The 21246-nt window shown below is 41.4% G+C and overlaps 1 protein-coding gene across 1 annotated transcript; it reads right to left on the bottom strand.

Moving 5' to 3' along the window:
- Positions 1-957: 957 nt before the first annotated feature.
- LOC118399652 (diacylglycerol O-acyltransferase 1-like) lies at positions 958-21197 on the bottom strand. The gene is made up of 17 exons (XM_035795912.2): positions 20648-21197; positions 20141-20228; positions 10160-10200; positions 9847-9932; positions 9523-9575; positions 8927-9032; positions 8623-8751; positions 4993-5067; positions 4720-4823; positions 4245-4283; positions 4026-4067; positions 3880-3924; positions 2562-2674; positions 2244-2309; positions 1943-2030; positions 1763-1825; positions 958-1633 (listed from the first exon to the last, which is right to left on the bottom strand). Exons 1-17 carry the CDS (start codon positions 20872-20874, stop codon positions 1487-1489), a joined length of 1512 nt encoding a protein of 503 aa, XP_035651805.1. The 5' UTR covers positions 20875-21197; the 3' UTR covers positions 958-1486.
- Positions 21198-21246: the final 49 nt, after the last annotated feature.

The following is a 21246-nucleotide window of genomic DNA, read 5'->3' as shown; positions in this document are numbered from 1 at the left end:
AAGGTACAAATCTGTCGTTCTGCCCCTGAACAGGCAGTTAACCCACTGTTCCCAGGCCGTCATTGAAAATAAGAATGTTCTTAACTGACTTGCCTGGTTAAATAAAGGTAAAAAAAAAGAGCACTAGTCTATTTCGTACATTTTTTGGGGGGGGGAGGGGTAGATCAGTTTTATTGCAGTGTGACTAGGTAAATATATATTTTCCTCCTAACTCTACCACTAATTGGAGGAAACTAATGGACAACCATGTTTAGGCTTCTACTTCCAGCTTATACACTGTTTTTAGCCCCCCCCCCTACTCTCAACCCCTCCCCGCTAGCTCACCATCCAGTTTTGATTTGTTTTCCATATTTTAACTGTGCTGTTTCAAAGTTCTGAACCTTCTCTTCTCAGTTTAGATTGTAAATCATTTTTTTGCCAAGAGTGTTATTATTGATCGATATGACTGACTTTAAAATCACAACATTTACCTGGGGGAGTTAACTCAGCCATTCATGAACCCGTGACCAAAAACAAGCTACATATGGACTGTACCAAAACAAATGATAATGATTGTCTCTTCGCAGCACATTATGCAGAGCTGGGATAGTTGTATCCCTTAACATTCTATTGGGTTGCAAGAATTTTGTATAATCATTTTAATTGAAAAACTAAGTTGAATCCCACGTATCAGTTCATAAACATGTGCCATGGAATCGGTACATTAAATCTTTTCCTAGCTATTTTGCAATATGGCACAGCTGTACATTTCTTGGTCCTTAAAATGAAACTGGTATATTCTTTCTATTTACCACAATTTGTCTTTAATGCAGCGCCGACAGACAAGTTCATTACTTTCTTCCATTTGTGGTAATGCTGCAATTAGTTGGTTGTAATGGAGTAGAACAGACATTTCCATATTTTTCTTAGCTGCATGTGCAACAACTCCACCAGTTACATTTATATAATTTACAAAGATTATAGCAAAAGAAAAAAAAGTTTATTAGCAAACAGCATGCATTGTAGTGCAAACACATTAGTTTCACAAGTGTAATAACAGATTTGGCTTGACTTATGCACAATACATGTGACTGGTTATTACTGCAGCCACATGAGTTCACAACTTCAAATAAAATACTCAGGTCATTTAATCAAAGGCAAAAAAGACGTGTCAAACGCATGAGAAAAAGCAGCACTTCGATAGTAAGGTTTATCTATAGGAATGTGTGCGTTGATCTTCATAATTGTAGACTAAGTAAGAAACCGAGAAAAGGCCTACAAATGTTCTAGTTTTGTCAGGGCAGTGTTTCACAGCAATGATAGGACGGCGCCAAGTCTCTGATGTATAAGTGCATTAGAAATTGTTTCTGGAGGCCAAACTATTTACTTAGTGTAAAATTCTTACTAATTCAGTCAAGCTTCATATAATATTTCCCTTTCAAAGTAAACATTTGACATTCAATTTGTCCTTTAGTATAATGTATTGCTCCTGCTTGCGACCAACTGTTCATGATTGTGACATGTAATGTATTACATAGTAGTCATGGACGTACATCAGCACGGCGACGGGCTGGCCAATGATGAGCGAGATCCAGACCGCAGCGTTGCCATGGTTACCTCTCAGGAAGCGGCCGACAAACCAGGCGAGTGGGATCTGAAAAGGTCAGTTTTAGGGGGAAACCGTCCTTGAACTCTAAAGCCAGGTCCTTTAAAAACCTGTGTAACCATTAACAAAGGACCAAGTCACCCAAATCCACTGTTGATAATGAAAAGGTTGTCTGACCTGAGACATCATGCCCATAAACGCCCACAGTCTGAACATTTTCAGAGGAACGCTCACCAAGTACTGAAAGAGAGGAAGGAGGACTATTACACAGTGCAGCCTTTAACACTGAAATGTAAAATCAGGTAAGTCAAGTGTGAAACCATGAGTCAGTGTCCGATGACAGCCACCCACACGAACCTCGTGAAAGAAGGCGGAGACCAGGAAGACGGCCGTCTGGGCGACCCACTTATTCACTCCCCTCCTCATGATGGGCTTGTAAAAGTGGCTGTGGAGAACGGATGATAAAAATAAATTATTTATTAGTTTGGAACTGTAGACAGTAACCAAGAGTGTACTTTACAGTAGATCTTAAAACCATCCGTTATAATGTCACAGAAGGTTACGGCACTTGGTGAACACACACACACACTGCCATAAAGTCAGTGCTGTAGGTGGTGGTATTGTTCCAATCAATGTTATTTCTTCAACTCCTACTCACCGGAGGCACCACTTGTGCACAGGAATGTTCCAGTTAGACCAGAAGTAAGTGACAGTCTCAGAGTTCCTACAAAACAACATGTGACTGGCTCAGAGAGACAAAGTTGCAACTGTATATATGACATGGAGGGAAAGGATGTGCAGGGCAGCCTCGCTCGAAGTAAAAAAAAAAAAATGTTTTTTGGGACTAAGCTATTTTAGTATTACATCCATCACTACATGTAACCCAAATGCATGGTACAATTCACATGGTATCACTGCACGAATAACACCAACTAAAAATGAATACAAAGCTAACTGGAAATCAACATCCACTTACCACCAGTCCCGGTAAAACTCCCTGTCTCCAAACTGCATCAGCTCAGCTACGAAGTTCATGGAAGAGTGGAAAAACCAATAGAAAAAGATGAGCCAGATTAAATGATTGGGAACCTGTTGGGGTAGAGGGGAGAGGAGAGGAAGCCTTGTGCCATTAGACAGTCTGGACATGAAGGATTATGTACATACAGTACCAGTCAGAAGTTGACACCTACTCATTCAAGGGTTTTTCTTTATTTTTACTATATTGTAGAATAATAGAGAAATCAAAGCTATGGAATTATGTAGTAACCAAATATTTTATTTGAGATTCTTCAGAGTAGCCACCCTTTTCCTTTGACAGCTTTGCACACTTGGCATTTAACTACATGATTCCATACGTGTTATTTCATAGTTTTGATGTATTCACTTTTATTCAACAATGTAGAAAATAGTGAAAATAAAAACCCTTGAATGAGTAGGTGTCCAAACTTTTGAATGGTACTGTATGTATGTGTTATATATATTTATATATTTGATGAAAGACAAACTATGAAATAACACATTTGTGTATCTTATTTCATCAAACAGTGTCCTTAAAGCATTAGTCAAACTCAGTACATATATACTGAACAAAAATATAACACACAACATTTTCAAAGACTTTACTGAGTTACAGTTTATATAAGGAATTGAGTCAATTGAAATAAACAAATTAGGCCCTAATCTATGTATTTCACATGACTGGGCAGGGGTGCATAGGACCACCCACTTGGCAGCCAGACCCAGCCAATCAGAATGAGTTTCCCCCCACAAAAAGGCTTTATTATTACAGACATAAATACTCCTCAGAATTTATCTGGTGGACATTCCTCCAGTCAGCATGCCAATTGCACACTCCCTCAACTTGAGACATTGTGGCATTATGTGACAAAACTGCACATTTTAAAGTGGCCTTATTGTTCCCAGCACAAGGTGCACCTGTGATCATGCTGTTTAATCAGCTTCTTGATATGCCACACCTGTCAGATGGATGGAATATCTTGGCAAAGGAGAAATGCTCACTAACAAGGGTGTTAACAGATTTGTACACAATTTGACAGAAATAAGCTTTTTGTGCGTATAGAACATTTCTGGGATTTTTTATTTCAGCTCATGAAACCAACACTTTACATTTTGCGTTTATATTTTTGTTCGGTGTAGTGGATTTTATTAAAACACAGTCTATTTATGGGGGGGAATCTACTTTGTCAATTTAAGATTTGTCTTTTTTTTTTGGGGGGGCAGGGACAGCCCTAATGGAGACATGGGTTTAGGTTATGTGGTCTATTTGTACTCACAGCCAGTTTCAACATGCGCTCCATCATTCTGGAAAAGTCCATATCCTGCCATAGAGGGTACATGAAACTAAGTCACCCCCCAAGTACAAAGGAATGGAGCAGTTGAATAGACAGGAGTCCAACAGACAACAGATGTTAATATTTACCTGGAATGGTTTCATGGAATTCTGAATCGTCGGCACTATCCACTGAAGAAGAATAACATCTAGATTAGTGCATCTGTGAGACATGGTTAACATAAAAGTGTATCTTGTGATAATAAAGTCACCCATTAATCAAAATAATTTTAATCTGGTTTGATGAGTGAAAATACACCAAATAGTAACAAAGGTAATGTCAGTATGGATAACACATCATGAACGTACCTGTTGTACCAATCCAATCAGTAACTGTATGAAGAAAAGCTGGAAAAGATTTTAGATCAGTTTTTAGATGACACAGCATCTTTAAAATGTATTAAAAAGGGGCAATCAGCAGTTGCGACATCAATTTTTTAGATTTATGATATGTACCCATTGATTCTTGAAGGTTGTAACTTAATAAATGCCTCATGAGATTAGTTTGTTTTAGTCCAATGTTTGTAAACAAAGTGAATGCAAACAAACACTGCATAGCCACTGCATGGATGGGACGTTCTTGCATCTATGAATTTGAGAGTGATTACATATCTCCAGTCCCATCTCTCAGCTTTTTACTGAAACAGTTGTGGGGAAAAACACTAACTGCGAATTGGCCCTTTAAAATATGTTTTCATGATCGCACTGTGTATTATTTAGGGTGTATGTATGTATGTATGTATATAGCACAGCTCTGTTTTCCTGATATGACCTTTGACCTCACCATCTCAAAGAGTCTCCTCAACAGGAAGCTCTTGCGTATCCGTGGTGACCGGGGGAAGTTCAGCTCATAGCAGAGTGTTGGGGCAAACACAAAGTAATATATATCTGTGGAGGGAGGACAGTGAAACACACACACAATAAATTCATTCATCTTACAAAATTCTTGAAAAGACAATGTGTATGTCAAAAATAGTTAATTTGGATTTTATGGATTGATTTTTTTTTTTTCAACAAGCTACTAGTCATTATGTTCTGCATCTATTTCTGTTCTGACCTCTGTGTGTGAGATTCCCAGGGTAGGACACATGAGAATGTACAGCTGATCCATTTGACTGGGCCACAGATGGACCTATGGGGGCATAGAAAGTGTGGATGGAAAAAAGAAAAAAATTCTGACAGCAGTACTTCTATACAACCAATAGATGGCGATGGCAGAACAGTAACTTTTCAGAAAGTGTGACATTGCTGCATACATGAGGGTGCATCTAATCATCTGTGTGTGTGTGTTCGTATTTATTCAGGGGGCAAAATATACATATTTAAACAAACGCTGAAAGCTTTTCGCAGTAAACAACAGCCCAGCCAAAGAAACAGGTCACAGAAGTTACTCATACAGCTAATTAAATACCAGTCTATTTCTCCTCACATCACATGCATTTTGGAGAGGTCAGCGTAATTATCCTGGGATAGCCAATCAGATCTCAGCCAGCATCCGTGTTATCGAGGGTGCAAAATGAGAGAAGACCCAGAGCTGTGTGTAAGTGTGAGAGTGAGTATGTCAACATTCTAATTTGGCGATGCTATCCAGTTGACTTAATTACACTAGCGGCACTGGAGTAAAGATCACAAATACCAATAATGTCAACCAGGTAGAGTATTATACTCTGGAGGGTGTCCTGTAGAAAGATGGCAGCCATAGAATTTGAAGCACCTCTATAACATTTTTGGCTATTTGTGCTTTTACTTAAAATTAATTTATGTCCTAATTACGCACACACACAGCAAGTAAGGTAGGTAGTATGAAGGTAAACCTGTATGCGGAGTTCATCTCAGCCTATATTGCCTTCACGTGTTGGCCCTGACGGAGATATGGATTTCCCCAGAGAACACTGCTACTCCAGCTGCTCTCTCGTCATCTGACTATGTGTTCTCTCATAGTCCGAGAGCATCTGGTCGTCGCGGTGGTGGCACAGGGCTATTCATTTCTCTTAAATAGCGATTCCCCCCCCCCCCTCTCAACTGTCACTCATTTGAATTCCATGCAGTTACGGTCACTTCTCTCACGCTTAACATTGTCATCTATCGCCCACAATGACATTGACACCTTGATCAGCCAATTTCCCAACGATGGCTCACCACTAATCGTACTGGGCAACTTTAACATACCGACACCTTTCCACTCCTTTCCTCTTTTGACCTCACCCTTTCCCCAATCACAATGTAGGCAATATGCTTGACCTCACCTTAATGCCTCTGGAAATGACTTTGTTTCCTTTTCTCTCCATCAACCCTACCTACCCAGATGGTCATGTGTCGCTGCAATCTTCACTCTCTTCCACTACTTTATCCTCTTCTATCCTCTCTCCCTTCTGCTCAATCCTCGTCCTTCCAGTTTCCTGACTCTTCGACCCTACTCTCCTCCCATACCGCATCTTATGACTCACTGTCCCCTTTCCTCTCGGCCGGCTCGACCTTCCCCTCCCGCTTGCCGAGTCCTTCACTGTGTGCTAACAGAACAGGACTGAGGGCAGCTGAGCGGAAATGGAGGAAAACTACCGGAGGACCCATCATCCTTCCAGTCCCTCCTCTCTACCTTCTCTTCCTCAGTATCCGCTGGTAAAGCCACTATCATTCTAAATTTAAATATTCTGTCGCCAACCCTGGGAAACTCTTCTCCATCCTCCCGCTGTGGACGAAGTCCGCTACTCATTCACTAAGCCTACTGAGCCCACTGATCCCACACACAGAACTACCCCACTTGACCCCATTCCCCTCCTCCCATTGCGCACTTCCCTTATCAAGTCATCCTTGACCACTGGCTGCGTACCCTCTAACTTAAATATGGCCAGAGTCCCCTCCCTTCAAGAAACCAACGCTTGATCCCCTTTCACGTCAAAAACTACAGGGCGGTGTTAGTATAATTTAATTATGCCGATGTGCTTTCATCAATTGAAAGCCCTTCGTCTATTTTATGATAATTTGCAAGATTTCTTGTTTGCATAAAATAGATGCAGACCAGTCTTTAAATAATAGGTAATAGAATTTATTCTCAGAGCGCGCTCCCACTCAAAACAAATGCGTCAGTTTAAATACAGATCATGACGTCATTTCACTGTCTTAAACGAACCCCCCTCTCGACAGGACAAAGTAAGGTGAAGAGTTCATTCTAACTTACTAACACACTCCCAGATAACTTTTGACCCCTCAACATTATCGATCACCGCTGAACTGACAGGTTTAATTAACAGAAACCCTAGGAATGCACTCACTGCTTAATCTAAAAACCCCAGAGCTAAGTTTCAGGTTGGGTCAACCATAGGCTAACGACCTTATGTGTTTACACAGTCCACAACCCATTTGTTCCTGCCCAGTTGGAATGGTTTTATTACTCCTTTCTCCTGTCACACAATTTCTTCCTATGAACTCATATTGTCTATTTAAACATACAGAGTATAAGTTTATCTAGACAATTCTATTTAAAATGGGGATATTGTTTATTCATTTATCCATAATAAATTCAACAGGCGGTATCCCTAATTTATTTTCTTTCAAAAACACGTGAGCGTCTGACCAACTCTCTCGTTAGCTCTCTCAGAATGATCTTCTTGACCCCAACTAGCCAGGCTTCAAGACGGTTCACTCAACCGAGACCGTTCTCTTCTGTATCACAGAGCCTCTCCAGTGCCAACGCTCTCTCCTCATACTCCTAGATCTATCCACTGCCTTTGACAACTTGAACCAGCAGATCCTCCTTTCCACCCTCCCAGGTTTGGGCATCTCAGGCTCTGCACACTCCTGGATTACATCCTACCTGGCAGGTCGCTCTACCAGTTGGCGTGGAGGGGGATCTGTGTCTGCACCACGTGCTCTCACTACTGGTGTCCCCCTTTTCACCAAGTCACTCGGCTCCGTCATATCCTCACATGGTCTCTCCTATCATTGCTATACGGATGACACTTAACTACGCTTCTCCATCCCCTTATCTGACGCCTGGGTGGTGACACATCTCAGCTTGGATGTCAGCCCGCCACAAGCTCAACAAAACTGAACTGCTCTTCCTCTTGGGAAGACCTGCCCGCTCCAAGATCTCTCAATCATGGTTGACAACTCCACGGCGTCCCACTCCCAGAGTGCAAAGAACCTTGGCGTGACCCTGGACAACACCCGGTCGTTCTCTGCAAACATCAGTGACTCGCTCCTGCAGGTTCATGCTCTACAATATCCATAGAGCACAACCTTTCCTCACGCAGGAAGTGGCGCAGGTCCTAATCCAGGCCCTTGTCATCTCCCGCCTAAACTACTACAACTCGCTTTTGGTTGGGCTCCCCGCTTGTGCAATCAAACCCCTGCAACTTATCCAGAATGTGTGTTCAACCTTCCTACCCCCCCCCCCGAAATGTCCGAACCCCTACCTCTTTGAAGAGTATCTTAAATAACTGCAGGGGTGCCCCCGACACACCCCTCCCCCAAAAAAGGTCACTTGTCCTTTCCTACTAACACTGACTTTGCTGATAGATACTTTGTTGAGGGAAAATGTACACGATATGATGAGTTGTCTCACCAAGCTATGTTAAGATGAATGCACTAATTGTAAGTCGCTTTGGATAAGAGCGTCTGTTAAATGACTAAAATGTAAAGTTAGACACAGTGGTACTACTGGTCATTAGTGGTCAGTAGTACTCACATGAATGGGAGCGGGTCAGGGTGCGGGCTTGGGTATGTCTAATCTCTCTGCACCACATGTTAACGTCTTTATAGGAGTACAGCTTCATGAAGAGGATGGTGTACACACCCAGGGCAAAGACTCCACCAGCTGGACAAGAAAAATATTATTATCATCAAGCTTTACAAAACTATTTGTGTCTCTTAAATACATCCACTTTGAGAAAAGCCTTTAGTCTTTTTGATCAAGAAATATTTGAAGCCTAGACACATTAGATCTATGTATATGACCATGCAGTGTAAGCATCACGATCAGGCCATCTCACCTGGGGTCATGGAGGTCAGCATGAGCACAGTGGCTGATGGGAAACAGAGGAGGGTAGTCAGATTGACCAAGTAAAGGAATGTTCCAGTCGTCTCTGAGATGGTGCCCTGCAGAGCAACAGGAATTAAAACAATTGTTAACACAGTGGCCTGAGCACAGGATTACAATTAAAACTATTTGGGATCTCTGTGGGACTGGGGTGGTCTAAAACAGCTGCCTCCAGAATACATGTACCAGTAAGAGTGTGGGTACCAGTGAGGCTGTGGGTTCGGATCCAGCTTTCTAGCACATCCTTTCCCCTCTCCTCCCACCTTTCCTGTCAGTCTTTCACTGACCCATCTAATAAATATTAGGAGGGTGAAATACAATATAATCCTTATCTAACCAAAAACAACAAGTGACCTTCCAAAGACACAGAACAGCCCATGTTGTCAACTAGAGGAGCCACATTGGTTTTGATGAGAGGAAAATGCTGCCCCCCTCCATTTCCAGCTAACAGATGTCTGAAATGCTTGTGTTCACGAGCAACAGAGAGATTAGTAAGATTTCACAGTGCATCGTTCACATTAGTCCCAGACATTATGGCACGACACTCACCACAGATAGCCTCCGCTCCGTGTACAAAGCTGCCATTATGAACACGTTGGAGACTGCAGGGGAGGAAAAATAAAAACACAGACTCTGGTACTCAACAAAAGACAGCCGTTATAATATTACTACAATGTTGTTCCAAAATGAGTACATTTGCCCACACTTGGTGGAAAAACACTTGATGGTATTTTAAAACAGGTATTTAACTCAGGTTGCTAAGCAACAAAAGCCAGACAATGAGCTATTCAAATAAATAGATTTTGGAAGATGTACAAGCACCACAATAATACAGTTAGCATGCCAAAGAGGAAACGGATTTAAGCTTTATACCAATGACCAGGCATGGTGCAGGCCAGCTATATGGGTCTTTTAAGAACAGTGAAACAACTTGGATAGGGTCCACCAATATCCCATATCTATCAGAGAGAGGAGGAAAGAGAAAATAGTCACATGGATGGATATTTTTGTTCACAAGGAGATAGTTATGAGAGGCTTCCTACAGAAGCTGCGGTCAAAATGAATAGATCTGCAGTCGTGATGGGAGATACAGTTAGGATCTCAGTGATAAACAAATGATGATATAGAAGTTTAACATAGCCTAGACTAATAGTTATTTGGGGTGCCTATAGCTGCACATACTTACTTTAGGAGATTCTCCAGGAAAAGGCGTGCATTGCTCAAGACCTGCAATTGAAGAGATTTTGTAAATCAGTGTGTGGCAGGTAGCCTAGCGCTTAAGAGCATTGGGCCAGTAATCAAAATGTGCCCTTGAGCAAGGCACTTAACCCTAATTGTTCCTGTAAGTCTGTCTGGAAAAGAGCGTTTGTTAAAGATTCAAATATAATATATGGGCTGACCCCATTTAGTCGACTGGTCGATTGTTTAGTTAATAGGCTGTTGGTAGACCAACATTTTTTTTGTCGATCAATGGCAAATATATATATTTGGCACCTGTCGGAATGGACGAATCCATTTCAGTCTGCGGGGATGACACAACCGGTAGTATATTTACCATAATTTCTAATCTACAATGTTTGTTTGGTTATGGATTTTTTTTTAATGCATTCAATATATTATTATTATTATTATTACACTCTTACCGTTGTCATTGAGGTGTGAACATGTTTGCAGAACGCATAACCTAGGCTACATTAGTGAGAAAGTTGTCATTTTATTAATTGTCTTTTGATTGGATCGCTCCTGTCAATCTTGAGAAAGGACAAACACAGTTGATTACGTATAGACTAGGCCTACCTCAAATCAAATCACATGTTTTCACATACATATATTTATCAGATGTTATTGCGGGTGTACTCAATATGCTTGTGTTCCTAGCTCCAACAGTGCAGTAATATCTAACAATTCACAACAATACACAAATCTAAAATTAAAAGGCAATATATAAATATTAGGACAAGCAAGGTCTGAGTGGCATTGATTAAAATACAGTAGAACACAGTATATACATATGAAATGAGTAAAACGGTATGTAAACATTATTAAAAGTGATGAGTGTTCCATTATTAAAGTGACCAGTGATTCCATGTCTATGTACAGTGTATGGGGCAGCAGCCTCTACGGTGCAGGGTTACGTAACCGGGTGGTAGCCGGCTAGTGATGGCTATTTAACAGTCCGATGGCCTTGAGAGAAGCTGTTTTTCAGTCTCTTGGTCCTAGCTTTGATGCACCTGTACTGACCTCGCCTTCTGGATGATAGTGGGGTGAACAGGCCGTGGCTTGGGTGGTTGCTGTCCTTGATGATCTTTTTGGCCTTCCTGTGACATCGGGTGCTCTCAATTGTGTATCTGTAAAATTGAGAGGGTCTTAGGGGCCAAGCCAAATTTCTTCAGCCTCCTTCGCCACACAGTCTGTGTTGGTGGACCATTTCAGATTGTCAGTGATGTGTACGCAGGAGAACTTGAAAATGTCCACCTTCTCCACTGTGGTCATGTCGATGTGGATAGGGGCTGCTCCCTCTGCTGTTTCCTGAAGTCCACGATCAGCTCCTTCGTTTGGTTGACGTTGAGGGAGAGGTTATTTTCCTGGCACCACACCTCCTCCCTGTAGGCTGTCTCAATTGTTGGTAATCAGGCCTAGTACGGTTGTCTCATCTGCAAACTTGATGATTGAGTTGGAGGTGTGCATGGCCACGCAGTCTTGGGTGAACAGGAGGGGGTTGAGAACGCACCCTTGAGGATCAGCGAAGTGGAGAGGTTGTTTCCTACCTTCGTCACCTGGGGGGCGGCCCGTCAGGAAGTCCAGTACCCAGTTGCACAGGACGGGGTTCAGACTCAGGGCCTCAAGCTTAATGATAAGCTTGGAGGGTACTATGGTGTTGAATGCTGAGCTATAGTCAAGGAACAGTATTCTGATGTAGGTATTCCTCGTCCAGATGGGATAGGGCAGTGTGATGTCAAATACACCATCTGTGGATCTATTGGAGTGGTAAGGAAATTGAAATGGGTCTAGGGTGTCGGGTAAGGAGGTGACATGATCCTTAACTAACCTCTCAAAGCACTTCATGATGACGGAAGTGAGTGCTACTGGGCGATAGTCATTTATTTCAGTGACCTTTGCTTTCTTGGGGACAGGAACAATGGTGGACATCTTGAAGCAAGTGGGGACAGCAGACTGGGATAGTGAGAGATTGAATATGTCCGTAAACACTCCAGCCAGCTGGTCTGCGCATGCTCTGAGGACGCGGCTAGGGATGCAGTCTGAGCCGACAGCCTTGCGATGGTTAACACTGTTAAAATGTCTTACTCATGTCGGCCATGGGAGCATGACGGTCTCTGCGACGTGGCTGGTTTTCCCTTTGTAATCTGTGATTGTATTGTATTGACAAAATTCATACAAACAAAATCATATGAAGGAAAAGACAATGATCAGTAGTAATTTCTGTTCCAGGGTGTTAGTTTAGTAGTTAGAGGAATGTATACCAGTCTGGACCAGAGATAGGATCCCATCTTGATTTTGACAGGTCAAAGTCAACTGCCCCATATTGATATGCGCCATACTTAATCATCTCCCTTCTATGAAGGCTGATAACAATCTATTCTGGCAAAAGATTACCCTGGGGACCAACCCACACGAGGCAGAGGAACTTGATACAGTATGGCTTGTTTTTCCTCCTGTATTTCTCCAAAAACAAACAGGAGATGAGATGTGGGATCAACAAGGGTGAAATAAATATGTATAAGGCTAACTCTCCTCACAATGTACCTGTTCTGTCATCTGATATAATTTAACTGCTAATTTGCTCTCAGCCCCCCCCAAAATACTCAATACTCCCTGTATGTTTGAGCTATAGGTCTTCACAGGTCTAATACATTTGACCCCTTCCCAAATGGACCCCGCTTTCCCACACGACACGATATGCATAACTTAGGAGACCCGTTCCGAATGGACTCGAGGATAGTAAGACCCGTTCCGAATGGACTCGAGGACAGTAAGACCCGTTCCGAATGGACTCGAGGACAGTAAGACCCGTTCCGAATGGACTCGAGGACAGTAAGACCCGTTCCGAATGGACTCGAGGACAGTAAGACCCGTTCCGAATGGACTCGAGGATAGTAAGACCCGTTCCGAATGGACTCGAGGATAGTAAGACCCGTTCCGAATGGACTCGAGGATAGTAAGACCCGTTCCGAAAAGGCCCGTAAAAAAAGACCAAGAGACCCATTCAGAGAGTAGAAAAATCTCTAATTAATTAAATATATATGTAAAACAATCTCTGGCCAAAAGGGTGTTTAGCATCCCCAGCGGCTCTGCAAGTACGCAGATGATATTCTCCACTGCAGGCCTGCTCTCCAGGCACCTTTGCATGAGCCTGAAGCCACAGACAAATTTATTTCAAGGCTATAAAATTATTTAATACAAAGAAATGTTGTTTAAATGCTCCTGACCTATTTAGAGTGTTTAATATGACACGTAGCCTATTTAAAAAGGTGAGCTTCTTACATTCACCGTTTCATGTTTTTTCAAATACCTTTCATTCAAATCATATGGTTTGGTTTCAATACGAAATGGTAGGTCCAGGTAGCCACAACAATAGATGGGTGTTGGTTAAATTGTGATTTTAATGAATGGAGCCAATTTGGAGTGGCAGTTTTCTTCCTGTGAGTGCGGACCGCTCCATGAGCGATGAGCGGGATTGCCGAACTCTCAACTCCGCTCACATACTTTGGAAGCAAGTCCCCGCAGCAATGTTCCATATTAATGGACAGGCAGTTAACCCACTGTTCCTAGGCAGTCATTGAAAATAACTATTTGTTCTTAACTGACTTGCCTAGTTAAAAGGTAAAATATATATATTTTTTAAAAGCATCAATTATACACTACATTACCAAATGTATGATGTATGTGGACAACTGCTTGTCGAACATTCATGGGTTGGTCCCCCCTTTGCTACTATAACAGCCTCCACTCTTCTGGGAAGGCTTTACACTAGAGGTCGACCGAATATGATTTTTCAACTCCAATACAGATTATTGGAGGACCAAAACCGATTTTAAAAATCGGTCGATTTTTGTAATAATGACAATTACAACAATACTGAATTAACAAGTTAATATATACATAAAAATCAATTTAGCCTCAAATAAATAATGAAACATGTTCAATTTGGTTTAAATAATGCAAAAACAAAGTGTTGGAGAAGTAAAACTGCAATATGTGCCATGTAAAAAAAGCTAACGTTTGAGTTCCTTGCTCAGAACATATGAAAGTTGGTGGTTCATTTTAACATGAGACTTCAATATTCCAAGGTAACAGGTTTTAGATGTCGCTTCCAGAGGCATGTTGGAACTCGGTAGTGAGTGACAGACAACTTTTATGCGCTACGCACTTCAGCATTCTGCGGTCCCGTTCCGTGTGCGGCCTACCACTTCGTGGCAGAGCCATTGATGCTCCTAGACGTTTCCACTTCACCATAACAGCACTTCCTAATTGACCAGGGCAGCTTTAGCAGGACAGAAATGTGATGAACTGTTGGAACTTGTTGGAAAGGTGGCATCCTATGACGGTGCCACGTTGAAAGTTAGAGCACTTCAGTAAGGCCAATCTCCTGCCAATGTTTGTCTACGAAGATTGCATAGCTGTGTGCTCAATTTAGGTTTTATACATCTGTCAACAGTGGGTGTGGCTGAAATAGCCAAATCCACTAATTTGAAGGGGTGTCCACATATTTTTGTATATATAGTGTACATGACCCATTAGATATGGAAACTGCAATATTGATGGTTTATTGACACAGCCTACATACAGTGGATACACGGAGCCAAGGCCAGGAGCCCTTTAATAGAAAGATAAACCTGGTTAGGCCTACATTAAGCAGCACATGCAAAGGAACAAGCCCTTTCTAACTAGCTGGGCATCATTGTGACAGAATAATATTTTCTTACGTCAGATGGCATCACTCCTACACAACGTTTGTCAGGCGGAATCTGACGTAAGACGATGTGGTAAGCCATCTGTAAAGGATTGTTGCAAAAAGGACAGTGGACGTCATGCCCATAGAAATACATTCAAATTAATTATATTTCTATGGACATTCCTCACTGTTAGATCCGTTTTCTAGCCCACATATCCCCTCTTGCTAGAAATTTTCCACTTGAATTTCATAATTATTCATTACCGGGTACAAAGAATATAGGGATGATTTCTGGGGAATGGCATAGCGATCATGTTTCAAAGACAGATTAATACCGGCTTTGGAAATTAGACTTCTCGCTCAGATGCTTTGAAGACGACGGGAAGCTTTTCCAGCAGTCTCTCTTCAAACAGCAATAAATGGGTGTTTATTTTTAGCTAGAAGACATGGGATTCTGTCCGCATTCATTTCAGTAATTATCATTTAAGAATTCCTCCCCTCTGTCCATGCAAGTTAGAAATGCCATGTTCTGCCAGAAAAACGATAAAATAGCCTTGAACTTCCAGTCACGCTTTTGAAGGAGAACAGGAAAATGGTTATCCTCAAAGGAATAAATAAATTCTCACCTCAGACTGTGTCCTCACTTGACCTCAGCCTTGGGGACAGAATGAACTGGAAGACATCATCTGACAAATCAAACACTTGATGGGAGTCATGAGTGCTTTGGCCTCCCCAGCAAAGTCAACTGACAGCTAATGCCCATTACCCACTCCATTACTGTAACAATACCAGCAGCCTAGCATACCAGGCAGACCTTGTTTGTACTGTGTAAATAGGTTGCACCTTGCTTATCTAAACAATGCAAACTTGACTGATCAAAACATCAGAGACCGCATTATACCTAGCTAAAATGGACCTCCGGTTTGTCTAATGGACCTATGCCAGAAAACTTGCTTGGCTGTGTTGTTCGACCCATGTCTGCCAGTAGGCTACATGAGGCAGGTGGAGTAGTACAAGGAGTCAAAATATGTGAAGTGACACATTGTAGAGAGATTAGAGTAAGAACTCTTGTCAGACTCCTCTCACTGAGAGAAACAGGAGGACAGCGTGTTAAATACCCACCACAGAGTATCTGCCAAAGTGTCAAGAGAGGGGTGGTGACTGCCTTTTATGTCACTGCTACAATGTAAAGTAAAGTTTTAGTTTGTTGATAAGGGCACGAAAGTGATGAAGAAGTGAGTGAGTGAGTCAGTGAGTGAGTGAGTGAGAGTTGAATGAGGCAAGCTGTATAACACATGGCGAAGAAGCATCGGCTCTCGTCCTAAGTCCCTTCATAGCTCACATAACACCTCTCTCTCATAATAAAATGTGAGGCGGGAAGGGACGAGTTCCTTATTCTCTTATCAAACAGATAATCATTTAATGTTTGCCGTGTACAGGCGTAACATGGATAAAAATCATGTTTACTATTGCTATTGAGAGACGGCACTGAAAAGAAATTACCACACTGTTGAGTTACAACGGTTAACTACTGTATACATGATTCTCACTGTGTAGACAACAGCACAAGAGAAGCTGAGATGGTCTGCCTATCTCAGCTAGGTATCAAAACAACTGCAGCTATTGGCAGGAAAGAAGAAATGTAGGCCTACTGAGAAAGATAATCAACCATCCATCCTCAAAGTTGATCAGAGTTCAGTCTGCAGATCCAATGAATGCCCTGATTGACAGAAGAATATTCAACACGTTCCAGAGTCTAAAAAAGACAATATGGGTCCATGCAGATTTATTTGAATAGGCCCAATATAGCTGCTCTGTTACCAGCAGCATCACTATATTCTCTCTGTGGCTCTAACCTCAGGGCACCTCTCCTACCGCAACTGGCTTCCAGCTGAAATAGATCAAAGACCAGACTAACGGAGTGATGGTGGTTCACAGAGTAACCAGAGGCTTCTGCTTTATGAAAATGTAGCAGTGGCCTACTTCTGAATGTCTGTCTTCAAAACACCTTTTTCACAGAATAATCACCTGATCTAAGCGTTTTAAGCATGAATAGGTCTAGATTTCAGTGGCAAAACAGGGGCACAATCCCAGGCCAAGATTTGGTAGTTTATTTGGATCCCATTGGCTGCTGGGAAAGCAGGCGCTACTCTTCCTGGGGTCCACACAGAACATGTCATAATAATGAACATTAATAGACAAAAGCAGGTCAAGGACAGAACCCCATACATTTAAAAACAATGCCACACAGCCTACATATCAGTACATACACAAAAAACATCTATGTCAAATAGAGGAGAGGCGTTGTTTTTATCCGTTTTTTAAAACTCAGTGCCTCTTTGCTTGACATCATGGAAAAATCAGGTGTGTTGTTTATCGGCAAAATCTGAGCTGGAAGTGAGTTCCATGCAATCATGACTATATAATACTGCATGTTTTCTAGAATTTGTCCTGAATTTTTGGGGTCCTGGATTTGGGAACTGTGAAAAGACCACTGGTGTGTGTCAGCGCTGTGTGGAAGTTGACTATGTCAACAATTTTGAACACATTAATGTTGCTTATAAAAAATAAGTGATGGAGTCAGTCTTTCCTTTACTTTTAGCCAGGAGCGTCTGGCATGCATAGTATTGATATGATCACTCCAATTACAGTGAATAGGATCGAAGTGCATCTCTTTATCACAGACAGATCCCTCCCCATCTTTACAACCATTGAATCAATAGGGTTTGACCATGAACGTTTACAATCCTAGTTAACACCAAGTAATTTAGTCTCCTCAATTTGCACAACAGACACCATTCATTACCAGATTCAGCTGAGGTCTAGAACTTAGGGAATGATTTGTACCATATGCAATGCTTAGTTTTAGAAATGTTCAGGACAAGTTTATTACTGGCCACCCATTCTAAAACTAACTGCAACTCTTTGTTTATGGCTGCAGTGGTTGCTGACACGTACAGGGTTGAATCATAAGCATACATAGACACCAGGATTTCCGTTACGGAAAATGTGGCACCGGACATTTGACCGGCAACGTTTTCATTTACCAGACCCATATGCATTGGGTGCTTAACCTGATTAGAACGTCCAGCCATGGTGCTCAGAATGACACAAATCACATTTAGAATATGGTAACTCATATGAACAGAACACGCAAGTCGAGGATGCAATGATGTGCGGTCCTTCTTACCGAATTCTGGTGTACTTTGAACAGAATAACTGTCCACATGTACTTTTCCTCAGCCAACAAGCTGAGTAACGAACAGTAAAATCACTAGCCTATGTCAATCTACTATCATAGAAAAGTTTATGATACCTATTCTATTGGTCAGCTTGTTGAGAAAGAAATAGCCTATTCCAAACAGACTCTGGGACAGTTGTGAGACTATAGATTCCAAATTCATACAGCCAGTAGGCCTAGGAAACATTTTTATTAATTTTTTTTAACATTAAAAAGCAATAAGTCTGATGCATTTTCAACGGTCATCCAACTCGCAATTCCAACTCGGGAACTCTGGCCTCTTTCTAGGGCCCCGACTTTCCGACCTGAAGATCACTGAAGTCATGATTTAACCTTGTATTTTTCAGAGTTCCCAGTTGTCTTGAAAGCACCAAAAGATGCTGTAGCAGCAGATCTCATGCGGTCTGACAGATTTTGCACTCAAAGGTTCTGTATCTGTACACGTGATAAATAAGATACATAACAAATATACTGTACACACATGCCAATTTAATTCCACTAAATTATGCAAATGAACCTACAGACCAATAAGCATGACCAGTCAAATCCATTTCCATCAATGAAAAGGTTAAAAAGCAATGGGATTTGTACTTCTCCCGGACAACTTGCCGGTGGCAATTTTATTTATCAGCTTTTCTTAATAAATATATATATATTTTTTTTAAATAGACAAAAGCCAGCTATTACCTGCTAACGGAAACCCTAGTAGACACACTGGCTTTGCTTAATGCCAGTTGCAGGTCATTAGTAAATATAGAAAAGTGTAGAGGGCCAAGAGAGCTGCCCTGCAGTACTCCACACAATTACATTTTTTAAAGAAAACCCTGTGTTCTATTAGAAATATTGCCATATCGTGGATTCAGAGCTGAGGTTGAAAAGCCATAACAAGTTATTTTTTTAAACAAGTTGTGGTCAATTATATCAAAGGCTATAATGAAATCTAACAGTACAGCTTCCACAATCTTCTTATTATCAAATTATTTCAACTAATCAGTCATTTTTTGTCAGTGCAGTACATGTTGAGTGCCCTGCTCTATAAGCAGGCTGAAAGTCTGTTAGTTTGTTTACAGAGAAATAGCATTGTATCTGGTAAAATCTAATTTTCCCAGAAGTTTGCTGTAAGCTGATTGGTCAGCTGTTAGAGCCAGTAAAGTAGACTTTACCATTCTTGGGTAGTGGAATGACTTTGGCTTCCCTCCAGGTCCGAGGACAAACATGGTTAATAATAAATTAAATAAAAAATGATATATGAGAGGCAATATATTTCACTACTATTCTCAGTAGCTTTTCATCTAAGTTGTCTATACCAAGTGGTTTCTCATTATTGATGGACAACTTTTCCACTAACTTTATAGAATTCAAAATTACAATGCTTTTCTTTCATGATTAGTTTTTATGCATGAATATGTTGTCATTTCATGCCTAAGTTTGCCAGAGAAAGTCATTAAAGTAATTGGCAACATCAGAAGGTTTTGTTATGAATAAGCCATGTGATTCAATGAATGGTGGAGTTGAATGGCTTTCTGCCCTTCATTTAATTTAAAGTATTCCAACACTTTTTTCCCATCATACTTTGTCAATTATTTTGGTTTCATACGACAATTTCTTTTTGTTCAGTTTAGTCACATCATTTCTCAATTTTACAGTAAGTTTGCCAATCAGATATGAACTCCTTTTGCATCATCCCACCTAACCATACAGCTTTTCAATTCCTCAATCTACAGGGCCTTAACAGTTCTAGCAGTCAGTTTCTTAATAGGCTCATGCTTATCAATAATTGGAAGAAAAAAAGTGCATCAAGTGCAGCATGCTCCTTATTAATCACATCAGACCCCCCATTAAAAAAAAAATATATATATATATATATATTTTTTTTTAGTGTGTACCATATAAATATAATTATTAATCATTCAATTTCTATGGTGTGTACATGTCCATATTTCCTTAATCATAGAGGTGGGTGACAATTTAATGTGCAATTTCCTATGCACGGAATGCAGGCTAGCACTTACCAGCATGACCACACACCAGTTGAGGATACCTCTATAGTTACTGTATCCACTGGCTGAGCTGAGCAGGGACTCCTGGAGGACATGGCAGCTGGGGAGCCAGTAATAAGGAGTTGATGATTAGTTGAATCAACACACTTTGTTGTGCATCATCCAGCCAGGACCAAGATTGAGGATCACTGAATGAATGGTGTACAGCCACTGGTGTAGCACATTTAAATTTCACTGCAGAATAGCTACATGATCTGCAAATGTAGCCTATAGACATGTGGCCTAGATTTCTCTCAAACGTGTAGTAGCTAAGCAAAGAGAACATACCTGGCTGATTAGTCTTTGGCCTCATTATGAGGAACCTATAGTTAATACCAAAGGCCTTCAATGCATAACATTTTGGAACATTTTGAGTGACAAAAGATCAGTGACAGGCAGCTAGAACTGAAGACATCAGGGATTGAAGACGTGTCTGTGAGCTCAAAAAGCCGTGTGTTATGCTTCTGTGTCATGCTTTACCTGAGTCTTTCGCAGATTGTACTCCTCTCCTGTGGTGTCCTGACCGGCTCGTGCACCTGTTTTTCCTTCTTCACCTTCCCGTTGCTGTGGCTCGGATGGCTTGGCGTTTTTTCCCCTGCGCTGCTCTGCTTGCTGCCATTGGCTTGTTTCGAATTGCCCCCCGCTGGCGTGGGGCCGATGGTTGATCTCCTTGTCCTGCCTGTCATCATGGGGACTCTGTCGACCATTTCCGAAATTTGATTACATTCAACCTTATCTTGCTGGAATTGCACTTAGACGTTTCTCCCTCAAGTCTCGGCTGGAAAGTCCAGCCCGTGTTGTCAGCAAGCTGTAGCGGAGCGGGCTGCAGTCCCTGTTGTAAACGTCAACATTCGGTTGATTCAGGAGGAGCGATAGTTTGTATGAGATTCTACGGCGGCTCGCTCTGTCGTCCTGAAGTGAACCGACGAGGACTTCGGGAGTTGAAGTTATTTATGTACTGCTAAGTGGCGCACCGTTTTAATACTTTTGGATTAAGTCATTATAAAAAGCCCTATAAAATATGTGAAATATTATTAATAAACATGTGTTTTTGCTCAAAGTCCACTCATAGACACGAA

This window comes from Oncorhynchus keta, chromosome 20 (assembly GCF_023373465.1).
Source record: "Oncorhynchus keta strain PuntledgeMale-10-30-2019 chromosome 20, Oket_V2, whole genome shotgun sequence".
NCBI lineage: Eukaryota > Metazoa > Chordata > Actinopteri > Salmoniformes > Salmonidae > Oncorhynchus > Oncorhynchus keta.
Note: the sequence above shows the minus strand (reverse complement) of the source record. Positions and strands in the feature narration are given on the sequence as shown.

Coding starts and splice junctions, on each gene's coding strand:
- LOC118399652 (XM_035795912.2), bottom strand. CDS start 20,874: ATGGTCGACAGAGTCCCCATGATGACAGGCAGGACAAGGAGATCAACC. Junction 4,284..4,719: donor TGAGGAGACTCTTTGAGATG/GTGAGGTCAAAG, acceptor AATCTTTTCCAG/CTTTTCTTCATACAGTTACT. Junction 1,826..1,942: donor TCTCCGCCTTCTTTCACGAG/GTTCGTGTGGGT, acceptor CCTCTCTTTCAG/TACTTGGTGAGCGTTCCTCT.